Below are 22,949 nucleotides of genomic sequence, written 5' to 3' on the forward strand. Positions count from 1 at the left end.
CTTTTTTTCCTCTGTCTGTGGACGAAGACTCCCTCTGTACAATAAATGAGCCCACTGTCCTGTGCTGTGTCTTCAAAGGAGGCAATTGTATGTACAGTGAGGGAAAAAAGTATTTGATCCCCTGCTGATTTTGTACGTTTGCCCACTGACAAAGAAATGATCAGTCTACAATTCTAATGGTAGGTTTATTTGAACAGTGAGAGACAGAATAACAACAACAAAATCCAGAAAGACACGTCAAAAATGTTATAAATTGATTTGTATTTTAATAAGGGAAATAAGTATTTGACCCCCTCTCAATCGGAACGATTTCTGGCTCCCAGGTGTCTTTTATACAGCTAACGAGCTGAGATTAGGACCACACACTTAAAGGGAGTGAGCACACTCTTAAAGGGAGTGCTCCTAATCTCAGCTTGTTACCTGTATAAAAGACACCTGTCCACAGAAGCAATCAATCAATCAGATTCCAAACTCTCCACCATGGCCAAGACCAAAGAGCTCTCCAAGGATGTCAGGGACAAGATTGTAGACCTACACAAGGCTGAAATGGGCTACAAGAGCATTGCCAAGCAGCTTGGTGAGAAAGTGACAACAGTTGGTGCGATTATTCGCAAATGGAAGAAACACAAAATAACTGTCAATCTCCTTCGGCCTGGGGCTCCATGCAAGATCTCACCTCGTGGAGTTGCAATGATCATGAGAACGGTGAGGAATCAGCCCAGAACAACACGGGAGGATCTTGTCAATGATCTCAAGGCAGCTGGGACCATAGTCACAAAGAAATCAATTGGTAACACACTACGCCGTGGAGGACTGAATCCTGCAGCGCCCGCAAGGTCCCCCTGCTCAAGAAAGCACATATACATGCCCGTCTGAAGTTTGCCAATGAACATCTGAATGATTCAGAGGACAAATGGGTGAAAGTGTTGTGGTCAGATGAGACCAAAATGGAGCTCTTTGGCATCAACTCAACTCACCGTGTTTGGAAGAGGAGGAATGCTGTCTATGACCCCAAGAACACCATCCCCACCGTCAAACATGGAGGTGGAAACATTATGCTTTGGAGGTGTTTTTCTGCTAAGGGGACAGGACAAATTCACCGCATCAAAGGGACGATGGACGGGGCCATGTACTGTCAAATCTTGGGTGAGAACCTCCTTCCCTCAGCCAGGGCATTGAAAATGGGTCGTGAATGGGTATTCCAGCATGACAATGACCCAAAACACACGGCCAAGGCAACAAAGGAGTGGCTCAAGAAGAAGCACATTAAGGTCCTGGGGTGGCCTAGCCAGTCTCCAGACCTTAATCCCATAGAAAATCTGTGGAGGGAGCTGAAGGTTCGAGTTGCCAAACGTCAGCCTCGAAACCTTAATGACTTGGAGAAGATCTGCAAAGAGGAGTGGGACAAAATCCCTCCTGAGATGTGTGCAGACCTGGTGGCCAACTACAAGAAACGTCTGACCTCTGTGATTGCCAACAAGGGTTTTGCCAACAAGGGTTTTGCCACCAAGTACTAAGTCATGTTTTGCAGAGGGGTCAAATACTTATTTCCCTCATTAAAATGCAAATCAATTTATAACATTTTTGACATGCGTTTTTCTGGATTTTGTTGTTGTTATTCTGTCTCTCACTGTTCAAATAAACCTACCATTAGAATTGTAGACTGATCATTTCTTTGTCAGTGGGCAAACGTACAAAATCAGCAGGGGATCAAATACATTTTTCCCGCACTGCAGATGCTCTTAGAACCAAAGACATTCCACTTTGTACCGTGGCATTACGAGACCGTGAGTGACGGCGACGGCTCGGGTAGGCATTCATCCAGCAGTGGACAGAGCGTGGCTGCTGCTGATGATGATAATGATGGAGAAGAAGATGATGAGGACAGAGGATGGCTGTAGGCCGCGGAGAGGGTTCTGGTTTTACGGTCTAGGAATGTCTCCTAATCGCTACGAAATAGCAGTGGCTTCGGATAGAGATGCCCATTGTGGTGAACACTGAGCCATTGTCTTGCCAATGCCAAGCGGAGCCATTGCTCGGGGGAGAGGGGCCACATGGCTTGGCCCACTCCCCAACGCCCCCCACTCCTCTCTTCACCGCCCCCTCCCCTTTTCCAGCCACATGCCCCTGTGATTCAATGAATTGTCAGCATATGAACTGAGTATAATTTTGTTTTACAGCCACGATCGATCCACCGCTGGATGAAGACTCTCCCCCCCACCCCAAACCGTCGTGGTTTGATGCATTGTCAGGATTTGAATCGATAACAGATTGCAACGATTTGTTGACATGAGTGATGAATGCTCACCGAGTGGATCCACGACAGGCGAGCGCGCGGGGCGCACTGCAGTCGAGGGCTGGACCAACAAAGGGGAGAAGGAGCGATGGGAACCTGCGAAAGTGTGGGTGAGAAATTTGGGTGCGGCCACGTTCAATCGAACTGCGATAGGGATTCCCGTGGGGAGAAGAGTGAATTCGGCCAGCGGTGGATGGAAATAAGATGACGATGATGATAATGGTGGTGGTGGTGGTGAGGAGGAGGGATGATAATGAGGAGGGAAGATAATATAATAATCCAAATTTTACCCAGGAAAGCCAGATTAGAGTCCAAAGACTGTTCGTCCTGTTTTGTGATGTTTTTGGCCGACAGTGATTTGTGCAATATCAGTGATGGGAGGAAAGCGGAGAACCCGGAGGAAAGCCATGCGGAACAAGGGGGGAGAACATTCAAGGTCCAAGCAGAAAAGCACCCGAGTTGGAAATCAAACTCGGGTCCTTATTTCTGAGGCACAACCGTTACCCCTGTGCCACTCTGCCACCCGTAATAATGATCATGACATCAATCGATTGCACAGTCGACTCTCGATTATCCGGAGCGATGGGGGTGAAGGGGGTGAAGGGGGTGGCCCGGTTTAAAACAAAAACACGGATTATGCAAAACTTGCATCAGCGCGTGTTTATAGCGGGACCGTGGTGAAGACGAAGAATGCGCCGTCTGTTTTTGAATCTTCATTCAAGTAATCGGTCACCGGGGTCGCGAGCGAGGAGCAGCTTCATCATAGAATCAGCACGCGCGTGAAGAGGTGCAAATGAGCGTGGAATAGCAGCACTTTGTATACATGCTCCTCCCCCCCCTCCTTATTGGAGGGGGCTCCAGCGAGCTGCCTCTAGTGGGGGGACATTCGCCAGCAGTGGCGTGAAAAAAGTACGTATGTATGTTGAACTTCTTCTTCCGCACCGTACGTAGCCAACCGCGCTAATCGGAGGTGCCGGGGAAAGGGCAATAAACTAAACAGACAAAAAAGCAGTTCTAAAGAAAAATACATTACAGGGCTGCTGTGCATTTGCCTTTTACCGTTAGTTTTTTTTCCACGCTTCGTGGTGGGTAGTGTCGGATGCTTGTACATTTTGAATTACCATGATAAATTGTCAACGGACCAATGCGCAACATCTCCTACGAAGATGGGACAATTTTTTTTTTAAAGGCAAAAGGAGAGCGATTGTGGCCACACAACCAAAACTATGGACCCATATAGTGAATCCCTGTAGTCTGAGCTCCTTCAACAGAGGAGGAAGAGCAAAACTACACAGCCTGTCTCAAGAAGCCCTCTCGCCGTGGCCAGCAGACCTCGACATTGGCACTAAGCTCATGAACATAATGCCAAAAGCAAGAATAGTGTTCTAATAATAATGCATCGGGCTTAATCTTTTTCACTTGAAAGGTTTTGTGCTGTGGAATGTGTTTATACTTTTGATTGTTTACATGACGTAATGCTGCCTCGTTAAATAATTGAAAGGTTCTTTTGTACCATTCTTGTACCCACTCCCACAAGCCCCCCCCCCATCCACCCGGGAGTCGCCCTTGAATGAAAGCGAGGTTCGCCCAATGGGCCTTCCCCCCGCCGGGGATACCACAAACAGTTGAAGATCTACAATAAAAAAATATCAACAATAAATTGTAAATCTTGTCGGTTTACTCTCCAACACACCGGTGTGCTGAACTAGGAACGAATTGGCATGTATTGTTTAATTGACAAACCTTACTAATTGGCTGTGTCGGGTGGTGGTGGCGGGTTTAACGATACATTTATATAAACGCGACCTAACCCAAAAACCTCCTCTATTATCAACTATAAAAGATTAAAATTTTTCTATATTTCTTCATTTTTTCACCGGCCCGGTTAATCTGCAACCCGCGTAACCTGCCCACGGATAATCGGGCGTCATCTGTGCATCGATGGTTGCGTAAGAAGTAACGATGATTATGATGATGATGGTGTTGGTGACGGTGGTTAGGATGACAACACATTTCCAATTCAATTTACATCGGAAGAAAGACGACTCGCGTTACGAAAATAAAGTCACGTGGGTTCCGAAAGTACAACTGTATTCAACTGAATTGTTTTGCCAGTAAATATTGCGCATTTATTTAGAACCCAAAATGAATCGTAACAATTCGCATTCCCATTCCTGAGTGTTTAACACAAAATAAATCATTAGCGTCCTCCTCCAGAATAAAAGTAATTCACTAAATGAGCAGCCAAGGCCGTACAGCTAATGGAATGTGTAGTAATAATCATACTTACATTTTTCATGTGGAGGGAGAAATGAGCAGGAGGCATAATTTCTGCTAATTTATCTATTTTAATATTAGCCACACTAAGAGACATCCCAGTTATGTGTTAGTTTGAATTTTAACATACGGTATAATTTATATACTGTGTAAATGTATATTTTTTATTGTAATCAATGAAATTAAAACATTTACAGCCTTTTGTCCATTCACTGCTGGATGAGGGCCTCCACCCGAGGCCTTGTCAGCCATGAAGGGCTCTTTGGCCATACTTTCACCACGAGAAAGGGCTGGAGATTTGGGGGTAAAGGGGCAGTGCCGACTGAGTTGTTTCACTCACCGCCGGCAAATTCGGTGGCTGGGAATCAAACTCGGCTTCGCTGGTTGCATTCGATGCGACACTGCAAGCTCACCACTGCCGCTGCCGCCGCCGCCACCGCCCCAGGCGAAAAAACAAAACACCGGCGCCCAGTTGACGCTCGCGCGCATACAGCTCTCCCTTCGCTTCATGCGGGGAGTAGCAGTGGATGCGTCCCAATAAAGGGCGCACGAAGCGAAAACGGCATGAGGAGACAGTTGCCCGCCGAGTAGCGCGGACGGTACACACGGAGTACACACGCGCGATGTAGCGCCACGTCCAACCGCATCGCAGCACGCGAGGGAATTTAAACCCGCATGATAGAGGGAATATTTTGTTAGAAATGGGTTCGCCGCAGAGAGACGCGAAAACCGCACAAAACCGAACAGGCGCCGAGCGAGGGGCAACCTGTACTCTGTTTTGTGCGTGCTTCGTGGTTATTGAGGAGCCCGGCGGTAAGCAAACGTTGTTGTGTGCACGGAAACTTTTGAAGGTGCCTCGCCCCACAGGACACGAGGACACAATGACCTTTTGCCCCCCACCCCACTTAAACCTTAATTAGCTAATAGCCCCAATAAATGAGCGGATGGACGCGCCTCTCCTCGTGTTTGACAATCCTTCTCCATTCAAATGTAAACTAAGCCCCCCCCCCACCGCTATCGAGTACTGGCTAAGCGTTCATATTCTGCTGATATTGGCAAAAATAAAAAAAATATAAACAGGGCCGACGTCTCATCTAAGGTTACAAAATAACCGGAACCCGTCGTGGGGAAAAGGAGAATATCTCACCAGAACGAAACGAGGGGAGAACTCCGCGCGAGGTTTTGCCTCTATGCATTGATCGAGGTCCAATATTTCATACGGAGTGCTCTCGCCAATAAACATCTGGTTAACCGGCCAACATTTTGCTGAACAACGCTGACTCTTCTTGATGAGAAGCAGAAGGTCAAAACCGGCCCGCAGTTGGCTTGCTTTCACGAACGTTGGGTGATTATACTGGTGTGTCGAGGCAATAGGATGATGGACTAAAACTTATTGTTATTTATATATGTGGAGAGACAGAACGGGATTCTGCAAATACTCACGCATTGCAGGGAATAAGTGTGCGTGCATGTGACTGAGTATTTGGCTGCAATAAATTTCCACGTGATGATAAGCCACTTCGTTGAGCTATCATTTGTGGCCAGGTCCCTTATGAAAAATAGCTCTATAGCTCAATGGGCCTTGGTAAAATAAAAAAAATAGTTTAGTTTAGACCAGTGTTCTTCATTGCAAGGACCCTGGTGGCCTTTAGTGTGGCCCCTAGTGCGGTCCCTGACATACAGCCCCCAACAAAACACGAATGATGACAACACCCCTTGCAGGCGGTGTGGCGGCCCTCAACACTGATGTCGTCTTATGGGCCACTTCCGCCTATAAAATTAGTGAAGGAACACTGGTTTTAGGCAGCGTTGTCTTGAGTGGTAAATCATTGAGCAACTGACACAACACCAGGGCTATTCGTTGTTCTGGGAAGACTTGACAGATTTCCCAAGACAACAGCTACCTCCTGGCAAAAACCGGGACAGGTGGCAACCCTGCTGCCGTCTCTGATAATCCAGCGGTGACTCAGACTCAACCGCAAGTCGCCCGGGCTCCGTCTCGGCCGTTCGTGGGAGACGCGAATTTGGCCCGACTCTAAAACCAGGCAGTGGCTTGTGGCCCAAAATTAGAATACCTGGCAAAAAAACTCCTTTGAGGATTTTTTCCACTTTCATGTGACACGCGGCGGGTGATTTAACCCCGCTGCCGTATGGAATGCGGAGGTATCGCTTGTTTTTTTTTGTGCGCGTGTGCCGTCGGGGGCGCTGGGACATTGCGGACAGACCGGTTCCTCTGGGAAGCAGCACGGATTCCGCGGGCTGGCTGGAAAACCCAACGGCGGCGTTTTTCCTCGCGCCCACAAACAGTCACTGAGCAAAGGACTCCACCCCCTTTGGGAAGCGCCGGAGGAGGGGTCGCAGGTATAGGGTGAAGGGTCAGCGTGAGGGCTCGTACCAGCGGCTGGTTGTCTAGCAACAGTGGCTTTCCGCTGACCCTTACGTGACAATGGCTCAGTAGTAACAGTGGCTTGTGGCTAGTTGGCTAGCGATAGGGCTAATAATAGTGAGTGGCTAGGTGGTTATATGGTTACAGCGAGGGTGATAGTATGTGACGGCTTATCTAGTTATGGTTAGGGGTACGACAAGTACAAGTGGCCGGTTGGCTGGTTATGTAGGGTTCGGATCATTGCTCGTACTCGCGGCTGGTGACAATTAACAGAGCATTTTATTGCGCGTTGGTGAGTGTTCAGGGTAGGGGCAGGACAGGCATGTGATTGGCTAATGCGCTCCGCACCAAACTGCTCTCGACCATTTCAGTTTGGGGCGTATTTTAATTTCAATGACTGCGCCGACCCCTCGACTCCCGCACCACGGGAGTGGTGGATCCGGGTCGGGTGCGGGGTGCAGTTACAATGGGAGAAATCCCCCCCCCCCCATCCTTTGAGACAACAAACTATATATTGTATTGACATTGAGCAGAGAAAATATTTTGTTTGTCTCTTGATGTAGGGCCCTATTTCCTTCCCCAGGAGGTTTCTAGATCCTCCTGAGCACCGTCGCGCGCCTCACCCGGGTAGAAGTCCTTTGACTTTGAGAGCTTGATGGTGGCTCCAGTCTCCTTCTGCAGCTGCACGATCGTCTGTCCGCCCTTGCCGATGATGGAGCCGGCGGCGTAGCTGGGGATGAGCACCTTCATGTAGAACTGCCCCTCGTCTGCTCCAGCGGGAGTGGTGGTGGTGGTCGAGGCGTCGGCGGTGGTGATGGTAGTGGCGGTAGTGATAGTGACGGTGGAGGCGGTGGTGGAGGTGGCAGTGGTGGAGGTAATGGTGGTGGTGGGGGTAGTAGTGGTGAAGGTGGTGGTGGTGGTGGTGGTGGGGGTAGTAGTGGTGAAGGTGGTGGTGGGGGTAGTAGTGGTGAAGGTGGTGGTGGGAGCAGCGATACAAGTAATGATTGAGGTGGTAGTGAAGGTGATAGTGGTGATGGGGGCGGTGATAAAGGCAGTGGTGGTAGTGATAATGATTGTGGTGGAGGTCGTGATGGCGTAGGTGGCAGCGATGAATGTAATGATTGAGGTGGTGATGGTGGTGGTGGTAGTGGTCATGAAGATAATGGTTGAGGTGATGGTGAGGAAGGTGGTGGAGGTGATGGTTGAAGTGGAAGTGGTGGTAATGGAGATGTAGATGATGGAAGTGGAGGTGACGATCGTGATGGTGGTAATGTTTGATGTTGTGGTGGTGAGGGAGGTGGTGGAGAAAGTGGTGGCGTTTGTGGTGGTGGTGGCGGTGTTAGTGGTGGAGTTGTGATGGAGGTGGTTATGAAGATGGTGGTGGTGCAATAGCAAAGGAGGTGGTTGTGGTGGTGAGGGAGGTGGAGATGGTGGTGATGATAGTGGCACGGGTGTTGATACCAACAGTGGTGGTGGTGATTGTAATGATGGAGGTAGGGATAGGGTTGAGAGGCATTGGATAACACGTGAATGACAGACACCCTATAACAAATACTAAACTCAAATCTGCTCACCTAACAAGACAAGCAAATCATAGCTTGATGATGGAAATAAGAACATTAACTCATACTGCATTGTCATACACATCCCTTCTTCATGGGAGACGGGAACGATAATTCTAAGTCGAATAATTCCAGTAGGAAAAAAAATCTAATAAAACGACAAAATATAATCAGCCAACAAATTGCAACAATTCGAGGAAGTTAAGTACGTGTACATGGCTTGGAGCAGTGGCATAGTGGTTAGCGCAGAAAACACCAACAAAGATATCCGTGTAGCCTCACAGTCCACAGGGACAAGTGCTATTAGCCGACACCTGTTCGGGCCCGAATGGCACTAAACGTGTGGAGTTGCCATCACCGTGCCCGGCTGCCTTTGTCTAACATCGTGCTAATTTTTTGTTTGTTAATGTACACACTATGCCAGGTGCTCATTTAACACTGAGTTGACCTAGAGGAGACCCAGGATGGTTTATTTAACCAGGTGAGAACTCAAGAGACCAGGATAGCCTCGTCTGCAAAAGGCGACCTGGGTCATCAAAACGACAGGCGGTTGGATGTGAACCCGGGGCCCGTGGCTCGCAGCTCCAGGCTCACTGGACTCCGCTACAGTGCGGTGGCGGGGGGGTTAAGTTCCCCCTGTACACGGAGGTTGTGCGTGGCCAGATATTGTACCCAGCTTTCCAGGATCTAGCACAGTGAGAAAAAAACACTGCACAATCACTCCAAAGACAATCACCCTGTGTAGCCTTAACAGACTGTTGGGGCAAGTGCTGTTAGCGAGCAATTATTAAGGCCGCGACAGCACACGATGGGGTGGTGTGGCCAGGAACACGCCCGGCCGCCTTTGTCTCCCCAGTAGCGATGTTTACACACACCGCTACACCAGGTACTCATTTGAGGCCGAGTCGACTCAAGGGGAAGCCCAGCACCGGCTCAGGTAATCATCACCGGTGTTGGCCGTGAGCGGCAAATCGAACTCGGGTCGCCGGGTTCGTAGCGCAGCGCGCTAACCACCGCGCCACCGCTCCGCACTCACATGCACGCACGCGCTCGCGCGCACTCCAAAACCTCCCGTGTTCAATGTCGCTGCGTCATTGCCCACAAAAGCGAGGTTGGAACGGGAGCGCACCAGCGGTGCCACGGCTGAGTGCGTTCAGCTGCGCTCACTGTAGCCCCCGTTGCGCTTCCATTCCCAACGGAGTCGCGGGAACACAAAACGCGAACGCCGTGACCACCCCCCCCGCCCCCCAACGTTTTGCAAGGAACCTGGCCCGGTTGACCCGACTACGGACATCCCCTGTGAACTCCCGGGCAGCATTGAAGAACGACGGATGCGAAGTCGACGCTTTGGGGTTTCCACCGCCTCTTAATTCTGCTCGTTACCGCAGGCGGACGAAAAACCTCTGGACATACTTCTGGAGAAGAAATGGTTGGATGTTTTAGATGTTACACGCGTTCTAGATTTCATTTTATTTTAGCCATTTTATTGTATTTGCATTGAGACCTGCACTGATGATGTATCATCATCGTCGTCGTCGATGATGATGCTTGAATTAATTTGATGATGATGGCGGCAATGAGGATGATGGCCCACAGTGAATTTGATGAAGGTGAGGATGATGATCATGGCAATGTGTTAATGTGTCTGAGTCTCTTGGCTTTGCTTCATCACCATTTCATTACAGTGTGAGTGACGTTCATTGCCGACGAGCAATCAATTAGACCGCTCTCTTTCCTAATTCTCCCTCCCCGCTACACACAGTGCTGCCACTGTGCGCGCGAAACCCATACGAGTAATAATTCATGTAAATAGTCGGAGTTGCGATTACAGCGTCTTTAATTCACAGCCTTTGTCATCTCGCTTTGCTTGCGCGTGCGTGCGTGTGTAGACGGTAGTGTAGCTGTTAGCGCGCTGCGCTACGAACCTGGCCACCCGAGTTCGATTCCCGCTCAGGGCCAACACCGCCAGCGACGATTATCTGAACAAGTCCCCGGCCTCCCCTAGGTCGACTCAGCCTCAAATGAGTACCTGGTGCGGTGTGTAAACATCGGCATTAGGGAGACAAAGGCGGCCGGGCGTGGTGTTGGCCACCCACCCCCTCGTGTGCTGTGCCGGCCTTCATAGGTGCTACTCGCTAACTGCACTTGCCCCTACCGTCTGTTAAGGCTATACGGGGGATCTTTGTGTAGGCGCTAACAGAACTTGCCCTAAAAGTCTGTCAAGGCTACACGGGGGATCTTTGTCGGTAACTAAAACGGTCGAGGTCACAATCCAGGCGAGTATTTCCGTTTTACACAAATGATTTAGTGATGCCGCTGCTGCTGCGACATCAACAGTGGGTGCACAAGTACAATTAACGACAAAAAAAACCTCAACACCTTTTACCTTCATAACACCGTGACATTAAAATAAAACCATCGGCAATGTTGCAGACAACGGCCCTCTCCAGATCACCTTGCATAAAGTATTATATTGTTAAAATTTGTACAAAAATATGTTTTAAGGCCAGTGTTATTGCCAAATGTATAGAGTTGTTTTTTTTGGTTAATTGTGCTTGTTCGACCGTTGCCAATGTGGCAGCAGCACCAAATAATTTGTCAAACGTTGGAATATTCTTAGCATGGTTGAGCCAGGCTAGTGCTTGGATGGGTGATCAGCAATGCTTGCCCGCTGTTGTACAGTAGGTATCAAAATCTGTATTTGTCCTAGAGGAATCCGACGAGCTATGAAGCTCTTTTTCACAGATGTCCAGTAGGGGCGCGTCAGCGAGTTACATCCGAATGGGGAATTCTTGCATGTATCAGTGCGGTGCTGAGTTGAGCGGTAGCCAGGAGATGGCATTGCTGAGTGTCACCCTTCTCCATATGTGGTGGGTTTTCTCCGGGCCTCTCCGGTTTTCTCCCACACGAAGCTAAACTTGCATTCATGCAATTTAGCCAAACATTCCCAATGCAACAGGGCCCCTTTCTGAAAAAAAGGAATACTGAGACTTAGTGAGGCTTTCCCGGATACACAAAAGGCACACGTGTTAAAGTCTCAAGGATTACCCGTCACACACTCGTGGTTTTTCACAAATGTTGAGGGGTCTCCGAGGGCCGGTGCAATGGATTCTCACGTTCGATGTCCTGTACCTGCGATGACCACACCCGACCCCTGTGTACCGGAGAGTCTCACCGTCAGCTTGGCGATTGGTTCACGTCTCGATTTTGCCAACGGTCAGCTCCCTCCAAAAGCGTTGGCTCTAGGCACAGCCTTTATTTGAGAAACTAGCCGCAAACTAATAACATCCATACAAGGTATTATCGTTGAATTTACTACGCGGCGGTGGACATCAGCCGATTGCCGCAGCGTAAACTCATTTATTAACGCCATCCCCCCCACCACCCACTCCAAATGTTTCTGTGACTCAGTTTATTTGGATTCCGTCTCGGTTGATTTGGTTTCTTTCTTGGTCCCTTGGGTTTTCTGGCTCAGTTTCTTGGGGGGTGACCCCCCACCCCCACGGGGTTTCACTGGGGGGGGGGGGGGTCTCACTGATTTAACCCCGTTGGCGTTAACATATAAGCATTGTTTCAAACATATATACAAATCATAGACAAGTTCTCCCCACGGGCTCCTCACCTGCTCTACTAAATATATGAATGATTGCCAAACTAATCGTCGATAGAATTTGGCCAAATTATGCACAATGCAATCGGACCCACGTGAGAGAAAACAAAATAATCTTGTGACTCAAGCGACACTTGTCTAGGGTAAGATAAAGCACCGGGACATCGTGCAGAACATGTGTTTTTTTAAAGATGTAATTATCGTAGCCCGGTGGGTTACCGACCGCGTAAGTTGGGTGCAAAAGCAGTAGGATATCGGGACAAGGGCCCTAAAATGTGTACCTTCAATAGGACACCACATACATTCAATTGCATGTAGATCCTTGCCAGCAGCAGGAGTAGAACTGCTCTGCAGTGCATGCAGCCTTGCACAATCGGCCCGAATAATTGGCTCATCTCTCGCTCTGCTCTCTCTCTCTCATTAAAGAATTCGTCCAATTAATTAAACCTGCGACGTCATTGCCGAAGAGTCCAATCACATCCAGCTACGTGAGTAACAGCAGGGAAAGATGCGTTGATCCACACTTAACGCTGTGTCCTTCCATATGTCATAGCGTGTATTAATACACATATAGTACAAGTATACGTATCAGAGTATACATATTAGGGTGTGTGTATTTGAGTCTACATATCGGGGCATGTATGTTACAATATATTGCTGTGTAGCTCAGTCTAAAGAAGAACGGGGCTGCCAGTTGTGATGGAAACAGTTGAAATCTTGGCCAGGAGCTACAGTGAGGGAAAAAAGTATTTGATCCCCTGCTGATTTTGTACATTTGCCCACTGACAAAGAAATGATCAGTCTATAATTTTAATGTTAGGTTTATTTGAACAGTGAGAGATAGAATAACAACAACAAAATCCAGAAAAACGCATGTCAAAAATGTTATAAATTGATTTGCATTTTAATGAGGGAAATAAGTATTTGACCCCCTCTCAATCAGAAAGATTTCTGGCTCCCAGGTGTTTTTTATACAGGTAACTATAGCTGAGATTAGGAGTACACTCTTGAAGGGAGTGCTCCTAATCTCAGCTTGTTACCTGTATGAAGACACCTGTCCACAGAAGCAATCAATAAATCAGATTCCAAACTCTCCACCATGGCCAAGACCAAAGAGCTCTCCAAGGATGTCAGGGACAAGATTGTAGACCTACACAAGGCTGGAATGGGCTACAAGACCATTGCCAAGCAGCTTGGTGAGAGGGTGACAACAGTTGTTGCGATTATTCGCAAATAGAAGAAACACAAAAGAACTGTCAATCTCCCTCGGCCTGGGGCTCCATGCAAGATCTCACCTCGTGGAGTTGCAATGATCATGAGAACGGTGGGGAATCAGCCCAGAACTACACGGGAGGATCTTATCAATGATCTCAAGGCAGCTGGGACCATAGTCACCAAGAAAACAATTGGTAACACACTACGCCGTGAAGGGCTGAAATCCTGCAGCGCCTGCAAGGTCCCCCTGCTCAAGAAAGCACATATACATGCCCGTCTGAAGTTTGCCAATGAACATCTAAATGATTCAGAGGACAACTGGGTGAAAGTGTTATGGTCAGATGAGACCAAAATGGAGCTCTTTGGCATCAACTCAACTCGCCGTGTTTGGAGGAGGAGGAATGCTGCCTATGACCCCAAGAACACCATCCCCACCGTCAAACATGGAGGTGGAAACATTATGCTTTGGGGGTGTTTTTCTGCTAAGGGGACAGGACAACTTCATCGCATCAAAGGGACGATGGACGGGGCCATGTACCGTCAAATCTTGGGTGAGAATCTCCTTCCCTCAGCCAGGGCATTGAAAATGGCTCGTGGATGGGTATTCCAGCATGACAATGACCAAAAACAAACGGCCAGGGTAACAAAAGAGTGGCTCAAGAAGAAGCACATTAAGGTCCTGGAGTGGCCTAGCCAGCCTCCAGACCTTAATCCCATAGAAAATCTGTGGAGGGAGCTGAAGGTTCGAGTTGCCAAACATCAGCCTCAAAACCTTAATGACTTGGAGAAGATCTGCAAAGAGCAGTGGGACAAAATTCCTCCTGAGATGTATGCAAACCTGGTGGCCAACTACAAGAAACGTCTGACCTCTGTGATTGCCAACAAGGGTTTTGCCACCAAGTACTAAGTCATGTTTTGCGGAGGGGTCAAATACTTATTTCTCTCATTAAAATGCAAATCAATTTACATTTTTGACATGCGTTTTTCTGGATTTTGTTGTTGTTATTCTGTCTCTCACTGTTCAAATAAACCTACCATTAAAATTTTAGACTGATCATTTCTTTGTCAGTGGGCAAACGTACAAAATCAGCAGGGGATCAAATACTTTTTTCCCTCACTGTACACGGTATCATCATCATCATCAATGTCATCATCGTTATCAGCATCATTACCATAAACCCAAGAAAAGGATGACCCTCAAGACTCGTTGGCAGAGAGGGCCCTACATGTGGGACATTTGGTCAATTCCGTGTTAAGTCAATGCGTGTCTGGATTTCGTGTTTTCAGAAAACTGGAGGACCCAGAAAAAAACCCAATTACACACACGAGGGGGTAACACTCAATAGAGTTGCACAGATAGATTCAGGCATCCATTGCTCTATGTACTTCCATCTCCTCGCCACCTCGCAGCCCCAGCCTACGAAGTTTCCTATTCAAGATATAACCAGGCTCAAGTCTGCCTAGCTTCTGAGATCGGGGAGATGTGTTAATATACCTTTAACTAGGTCCCAAATCTTAACAGAGAGGACATCGGCCTAAATAGATTGCCCATTGACCAGTAATGATTCAAGCAAGCCTGACCCTGCTGAAGAGACATCTCACGTCAAAACCGGTCCAGAGTTTTGCTCGTACTGAATCAATGTTGCTGAAATTGTTGACCCCGCCACAAAGCCGTGGTGCCGATGGGTTACATAAAGAATTATTATTTTTTTGTGGAGAGCCTTATTTGTCCTCTGCTGATTAATATTGTTAAATGTCAGTCGTATAGGGCACTAATTACAAACGCTGTAAGAGGTTCGTGGAGTCGGACTAAATCACCATTAAAATGCAAGTGATTCATTGCCGAGACACACGCGCACACATGTTAATTACATGCGTACACATGTTAATTACATACGTACACACAACATATATACATTACAGTATAACAAGGCGAAACATATCCCTTCTAGCCTTTAACTGACTGTCGGGGCAAGTGCTGTTAGCGAGCATATATTATGCCCGACACGCCACACGAGGGTGGTAAGTGTTCAGTACACCCCACGCCCGGCCGTCTTTGTCTCCCCACTGCTGATGTTTAAACACACTGCCCCAGGCACGCATTTAAGGCTGAGTCGACCTAGGGGAGGCCCAGAACCGGTGGCGTGGTGTGCCAACTGCCACGCCACAGTTCCCGAAAATACATTGCTGTATTCACATCTACATAAAACACAAATATATAAACACGCATTACGTGCGCGCACACACATATCAAACAAAGACACGCACACACACGATACGCGTACACATGCTCGCATTTGTATGATAACGGTGACGATAGTTCCAATTATCTAGCCAGGAAAACCTCAGCGAGTCCCTTCCTCAGCGAGTCTCAAGACTCGCTGAGGAAGGGTCCTGCCACACTGGGATGATGCACCCCCCCCCACCTGTGACCCCCTCCCCCCCACCTGGGTCCGCCCCCCCCTGGGCCCCCCCACCTGGGTCGCCCCCCACCCCCACCTGGGTCCCCCCACCACCCCAAACCTGGGTCCCCCCCCACCTGTGCCCCCCCCCACCTGCGTCCCCACCTGAGCCCCCCCCCCCCCACCTGGGCCCCCCCCACCTGGGTCCACCATCTGGGCCCCCCCCCACCTGTGCCCCCCCACCTGAGCCCCCCCCCCCGGGTTCCCCCCACCCCCGCTCGTTCCATTCGTCAGAGCACCACGCCGCTGTCCACCAAGGAGGCAGCCCTCAGCACCGCCATCTCCCGGCCACCCCTCGCAGTCCCACGCCTACACCACCTGGCAAGCCTGGTTGGTGCTCAACCCATCCGTGTACTGACCAGGCTAAAAAAAAAATCACTGCTTAGCTGCCCACGGTCCGACGCGCTCGGCCTCGTTTTATTGCGATCATCATCCTGGTTGAAGGCAACGACACATATGATGATGCTGATGATGTTTATGATAATGTTCATGATGACATTGATGATGATGATGACAATATTAATGATTTTGATTATGATGTTTAGAACAGGCGTTGATGACAATGTTAATGCTGTTGACGATGATGGTGTTGATGATAATGTGATGATGACAATGTTCATGATGATCATGTCGATGCTGTTCATAAATGATGACAATGATGATGGTGATCACAATGTCTGGATTCCCCCGTCGTTTCGACGGATAAGTAATAAAAAATGGCAACGTTTATGGTGTTGATAGTGGCAGTGTTGATGATGATTTAGCTGATGATGTTGATAATGACAATAATGATGATGTTGGTAATGTATTTGATGATAATGTTAATAATGGCAATGTCGATAACGACGATGCGTTTCATGATGATAATGGAAATGTTGACGATGTTGAGTATGACAATGGTGCCGTTGATAACGACAACGTTCATGGCGACGTTGATGACAATGCTGTTGCTGATGTTGAAGATGATGTTGTTGTTGTTGATGATTATGATGATGCCATGTAATGGGAAGCCAGCCCAGCAGCTGAACACCTCACCGGTGTGAATCCTCTTGCTATTCACCCCTTGATCCGTCGCGTCTTCCAGAGGCCGCTTGCGGGACTCATAATGGATGTCCACCTCCACAGCACCCACGTCTCCTCCCTGCTGCTGCTGGTGGTAGTGCTGGTGAAGCTGCTGACTGGACGCCATGGCGCTGGTGCTGTCCGAAATGCGGTGCTCACAGTGCGGATTTGATACACGCGATCTGTGCTCGCAGTCTCTCATCATTCCATGTCCGTCATTGTATGGAAATCGCTCCTCCGCGTGTCTCCGTATGCGTGCGTTTGTGCCTTCCTCTCGGTGTCCCTCGATCTTCCTCCGTCACCCCCTCGCTGCGTCTGTGCGTTGCCTTCCTTTGTCGAGTCTCCTCGTGTGAGCTTCCTCTCTCGTGTATTCGTCTCTATGCGACCCCGCGCGCGCGCGCGCGTGTGTGCGTGCGCGTGCGTGCGTGTGTTCCTTTGTGCGTCTCTACGTCTCCGTCTCCCTGTGTCCCGCTTTAGGGGGTTTGTCTCCGTTTGTGAGTCCCTCTGCCTCCGCCTGTATCTCCCTCTCCCTCTATTGAGCCTCCGTGTGTGGCTCACTCCGTGTTTGTGCCTGCGTGTCCGTCTGGTCTGCGTGCGGTGTACGTGTGTCTCAGTGCGTATGTCTGTCCGTCTGCGTGTGTGCCCGCCCGACTTTGTCGTTCATCCGCTCAGCGTGATCTCCGTAGCTCTCTGCGTCCCTCCCGTCGATACCTCCGTCTGAGTCGATCTGCAGAGTCTGTATCTCTCCCGCGTGACCCACGTGTGTCTGCAATCCGCTTGCTCTGCGCAAACAGGCGCAGCGAACTGTGATAGCACGCGCGCCACTCTCCCCCACACTCTCCCTACCCCAGCTCCCCTTTTTGTCGCAAGATCTCTCTCTCTCCCTTCTCGCTCTCTCTCCGACGGCGGTAAGAGTTGTATACAGCTGGAGAGAATGCACGCACAATCAGTGCGCTCTGTTCCCCCTCTCTCTTCTCTCGCTCACCCCTATTCGCTCTCTCGCCTCACTCCAAGCCTCTCTCTCAAATGCGGACGCAACCTTTAAGAGAACGCAGCAACAGCAAAGAAAAACCACGCATAATCAATGAGCTATCTCTCCCCCTCTCTCCTCCCTCTCCTCTTATTTTCTCTCACTCACCCCCCTCTCCTCGCTCTATCATGCCTCACCGGCTCTCTTTCTCTCTCTTCCCCCACGTTTTCCACACTCTCTCCCCCTCTCTCTCTCTCTCCCCCTCTCTCTCTCTCTCACCCCCTCCTCTCCGTTCTCTCGCCTCTCTCCACACACTCCCCCCCCCCATCTCATTCGCTCTCTCCTCCCACTCGCCTCTCTATTCTCCCCCCCTCCACCCCTTTTTCTCGACTCTCTCTCTTTTGGCTCTCTCCAACTCTCCCCCTCTCCTGCCTCTATCAGCACCCCTCCTCCCTCTACCCACCCCCCTCTCTCTCTCCTGGCTCTCCCTCGCCGCTCGCTCCCCCTCTTTCAGCTCTCCCCTGTGTCGATCTCTCTCCTCCCTCTCCGCTCGTTCGCTCGTGAATTCACCAATCTCCCTCCAACACAGCGCCCTCTGCACCCACGCCAGAACACACCGAATACGAACAAAGACAAAGATCCTCCGTGTAGCCTTGACAAACTGTTGGGGCAAGTGCTGTTGGCGAGCACCTATGAAGGCCGGGGCGGCAGACGAGGGGGTGGGTGGCCAACAACACGCTCGGCCGCCTTTGTCTCTCCAGTGCTGATGTTTACATCCCGCAGCAGGTACTCATGGAAGGCCACTGTTATTGGTCGTGAGTGAGAGGTCGCTGTGTTCGTAGCGCGGTGCGCTAACAACTGCGCCACCAATCCGCGCACAAAGCAATCGCGCGTACGCGCACACAGCGTGCGCAATGAGATGCGAGCCACGTGCAGGCGTGATGACGCGTCTGTAGGGACGATCCCACGCATTCGCAGCACCGCGGCTCTGTGGTGATGTTGATCCCGTTGTTGTTGTTGTTGATCTGCAATGCTGGATTGGATAAATCAAATACGTGGAGTCGAGGGCGGTGTGTGTATGTGTGTATCGATGCGCGGGGAGCGGTGGCGCAGAGGTCAGCGAGCTCCGAAACCCCGACGATCCGAGTTCGATTCCCGCTCACGGTCAACACCATTGACGATTTTCTGAAAGGGTCCTAAGCCTGCCCTATGTCCACTCAGCCACAAATAGGTGCGATGTGTAAACGCCGCCCCTCGGGAGACAGAGGCGACCAGGCGTGGTGTTGGCCACTCACCCCCTCGTGTGCTATGCCGGCCTTCATACGTCCTCGCGAACAGCACTTGGCCCAACAGTTTCTTAAGTCTATACTCTCCCGGGGAACCTTTGTTTTTGTGTATCAATACTCAGAGCCACACAGACGTATCTGGGTGGCCCGGGGCTCATTTCCCAGGCGGGTGTGGGGGTGGTATGCCACGTGCCCCCCCCCCCCCCCCCGGATCCATGAGTGACGACAACAAGGTCCATCTGCGAGGCCCTCTTCTGTTTAAGACCCCGGGGCAAATTGTTGGCGGAGGTTGGGGGGCGGGAGGGCAGCGCATGCGTCCTGTGACCTGGGGGGGGTGATGGGGAAATATTCCATGAGAAACGAAAGCTCTGGATATATCCACGTACATACAAAGACAAACACACACACGTGAGCTAATCTGGTTGTAACCAATATCCGCGGTGGTGGTCCTTCTCGGGCGCGTTTTACTCTTCGGCATCCAATCCGTCAGCAGTCTCCGCCCCGAAGTCAACGCGAGGCCGGTCTCGGCCCTTCGATGCAGCATTGGGGAACGCGCTGTGGAAATCCATCCAACCGCGCACGGAAAATAAACCCGAATTCAACCTCCCACGGCGGCGACGGGACCTCGCCACACCGGATCCGCACGGGCCAGGGAAGATTGGACGACAAGGGAACCCTCGAACGTGATAATCCCGACCGGATAATGGAACAGCGATGGCAAACGCGCTCGCTCGGCTGCCCCAGAAAAAAACAAGCATGTTGGCAGGAGGCACGGCCGGATGACCCAATCCAGTGGCTGGCCAAAGAATGGAATGGCTAACCAACCAATCACGTGGTTAACCAACCAATCCAGTGGCTAACCAATTCAATGGCTAACCAACCAATCCCGTGGTTAACCAACCAATCCAGTGGCTAACCAATTCAATGGTTAACCAACCAATCCCGTGGTTAACCAACCAATCCAGTGGCTAACCAATTCAATGGCTAACCAACCAATCCCGTGGTTAACCAACCAATCCAGTGGCTAACCAATTCAATGGTTAACCAACCAATCCCGTGGTTAACCAACCAATCCAGTGGCTAACCAATTCAATGGCTAACCAACCAATCCCGTGGTTAACCAACCAATCCAGTGGCTAACCAATTCAATGGCTAACCAACCAATCCCGTGGTTAACCAACCAATCCAGTGGCTGACCAATTCAATGTCTAACCAACCAATCCCGTGGTTAACCAACAAATCCAGTGGCTGACCAATTCGATGGCTAACCAACCAATCCCGTGGTTAACCAACCAATCCAGTGGCTAACCAATTTAATGGCTAACCAACCAATCCCGTGGTTAACCAACCAATCCAGTGGCTAACCAATTCAATGGTTAACCAACCAATCCCGTGGTTAACCAACCAATCCAGTGGCTAATCAATTCAATGGCTAACCAACCAATCCCGTGGTTAACCAACCAATCCAGTGGCTAACCAATTAAATGGCTAACCAACCAATCACGTGGTTAACCAACCAATCCAGTGGCTGACCAAGCGAATTTAACATCTAAATGGCTGCTCTATATCAGCCAGACGAAGAAGTCTTTGTCCATCGCTCATCGCGTCCTCTCTAGCCACAAAGCTTCCTGCCCAACCCCTTTAACGCCCCTTGAGCCGATGCCGAACAAACCCAACACACTCGTCGATGACACCGTGGCCTCAAAATGGAATATATAATGTTGAGGCGACGTTTTGGGCAATGGCCCTTCTTCGCAGAGTTGGCCTCTACCTCTCTTGCCTTTCCATATGTGCCCTTCACGCCGCCTATTTTAAGGCCACGCAGTGTTACTCACGAGGAACGTGTCGGGTGTTGAGTTATTTTGTGCGTGCGCACGACCGCCAACGCAACAGTCGTAGCAATTTCCAAACAATGGGTGTAAGACTCGAATCGGCGCGCTTCCTCTATGCCCACGAGTTCCCCAACCCTCCCCGGCGCAGTTCCCAATGCGGCAGCGTGCACACCTCCGCTCGAGCGCCCCACACCTTCTCAACTTTACCGCTGCCCGCGTTCCTTTGTTTGTTTGTTTGACCTCCCGAGAAATTCTACCGCCGTCACTTTCCAGCAGCGGCCGCGGCAGCAGCTGCCCATCGCGAATCAATGTAACGATCAATTATCACCCGGCGGAGTGGGGGGGGGCCGTGATAGCCCCCCTCCCTCTCCCAGCCTATTAATAACGATCCCATCACGTGCCTGTGGGACTCTGGAGGGTGGAGGGGGGGCAAGCGGCGGAGATCAGTGCAGGGCGATGGGAATCCACGGTGCTCTTAGGCCGCTTCTGTGAGCCGCATTCACGCCGCAACCAACAATAAGCAGCCGCCGTTAGTGGCGTCACCACAGAGTTAAAATTATTATTTGGCGAGATGTTAACGACCTCGTTTGGTATACACGAAGTCGTGGGTTCGATCTCGACCCTGGCGCCTGTTGTATATTTGGAGTCTGCGTGGTCTCTCTCTCCCCGTGGTCTCGTGGATTTTTCTTCGGGTCCTCCGGGTTTTCCCTCCACATTTTACATCAACATGCGTTTGTTTATAAGATTATTTTGCCGCTATAAATGTCCACGTGATAAGCCACTTCCTTGAGCTATCGTTTGTGGCCAGGTCGCGTCTGAAAAATAAGCTAATAGCTCAGTGGGCTTTACCTGGTAAGATTAAAAAAAATTGTTGAGTTGTATTTGTATATATTTTGTAAATATGTGATAATTTTACCTATCCTATACTTTGCACTCCTATCGTGTTTTTCTATTGTTTCTTGTTGTCACGTGTTGACCTTTCCATATTGGATATCTGTAAAAAAAACTGCTTTATAACTCATAGGATTCCTGCAATATGGATGAATAATCTGATTCTGAGGTGCACCTAGAAACCGTCACGTAAAGTGTGGAAGACTCGCTGCTGGCACGTCACGGGACAGACCCAGGTGTTATGGGTTGCCTTCCTTGAAATGACACGACAGATGCACCACCTGTGCTCCCTACTGTGCCAACTTGCTGCGTTTTATCCGCCCCGCGCTCCACTCGCTGTTGTGAGCATCGCGCCTCCGCCCTCCGTTCCTGTTGGAGGGCCTCCAGCAGCGCTTGGGCGTTTTTCACGAACCTCCTTCACAAAGGCCAATCTTGACACCGCTGGTAGCAGTCATTAGCAAGTCCCCTTAACTCTACATTCTTCTGTACCACATCACTCCATCTCTTCTGTAGCTCGTACAGCGCCTGTTTAGTCCCCTCTATCCGGCGAAACAGAAGCTGTGTGGGCATGCGGTGGCTTGGCATGCGGGCCTGCATGACCCAGCCAACGCAGCATCGCTTGTCCAGATCTTTTAAGGATCTGTGAGCAACTCACACAATCCAGTCTGATTATATAAAGAATGGATCGTATGCAGGCCAGCCTGAATGTTTCAAACCGGCGCAGATGTATGTTGAACTTATTTCGCACCGTAAGTAACCAACCGTGCCAATCCAATGGGGTGCACGATCCGCAAGCATATAGAAACTAAACTTCTAAACTAGAATCTTTATTTTATTTTACCAGGCAAGGCCCACTGAGCTATGTAGCTTTTTTTCAGAAGCGACTTGGTCACAAATGATAGCCCAGTGAAGTGGCTTATATGGAAATGCAAAGCAGCCTTAGAGGTCGTCCATAAATGACGTCACGCACCTAGGGGAGGAGGGGTCAGACATTTGTGACGATGTGTGCCGAGGGGGGGGGGGGGTCGAGAAATATGACGTCACATCAAAATACGCAACTTTAAATAAATATAGACAACACGTTCTAATTAATAAAAAAA

The 22,949-nt window shown here is 49.9% G+C and overlaps 1 protein-coding gene across 1 annotated transcript in view; it reads right to left on the reverse strand.

The window, feature by feature from the left end:
• LOC116947787 (RNA-binding protein Nova-1-like) overlaps positions 1–18,052 on the reverse strand; it is a 55,999-nt gene extending 37,947 nt beyond the window's left edge. Inside the window, exons 1-2 of the mRNA XM_032963934.2 lie at positions 16,844–18,052; positions 7,583–7,726 (exon numbers count right to left, since the gene is read on the reverse strand). Coding sequence (XP_032819825.2) covers positions 7,583–7,726; positions 16,844–17,075 — 376 coding nt within the window. The 5' untranslated portion in view covers positions 17,076–18,052. The remainder of the gene's footprint in view (positions 1–7,582; positions 7,727–16,843) is intronic.
• Positions 18,053–22,949: the final 4,897 nt, after the last annotated feature.

The sequence above is a fragment of the Petromyzon marinus genome, chromosome 31 (assembly GCF_048934315.1).
Source record: "Petromyzon marinus isolate PM22_M1 ecotype Great Lakes invasive population chromosome 31, UKy_Petmar_22M1.pri1.0, whole genome shotgun sequence".
NCBI lineage: Eukaryota > Metazoa > Chordata > Hyperoartia > Petromyzontiformes > Petromyzontidae > Petromyzon > Petromyzon marinus.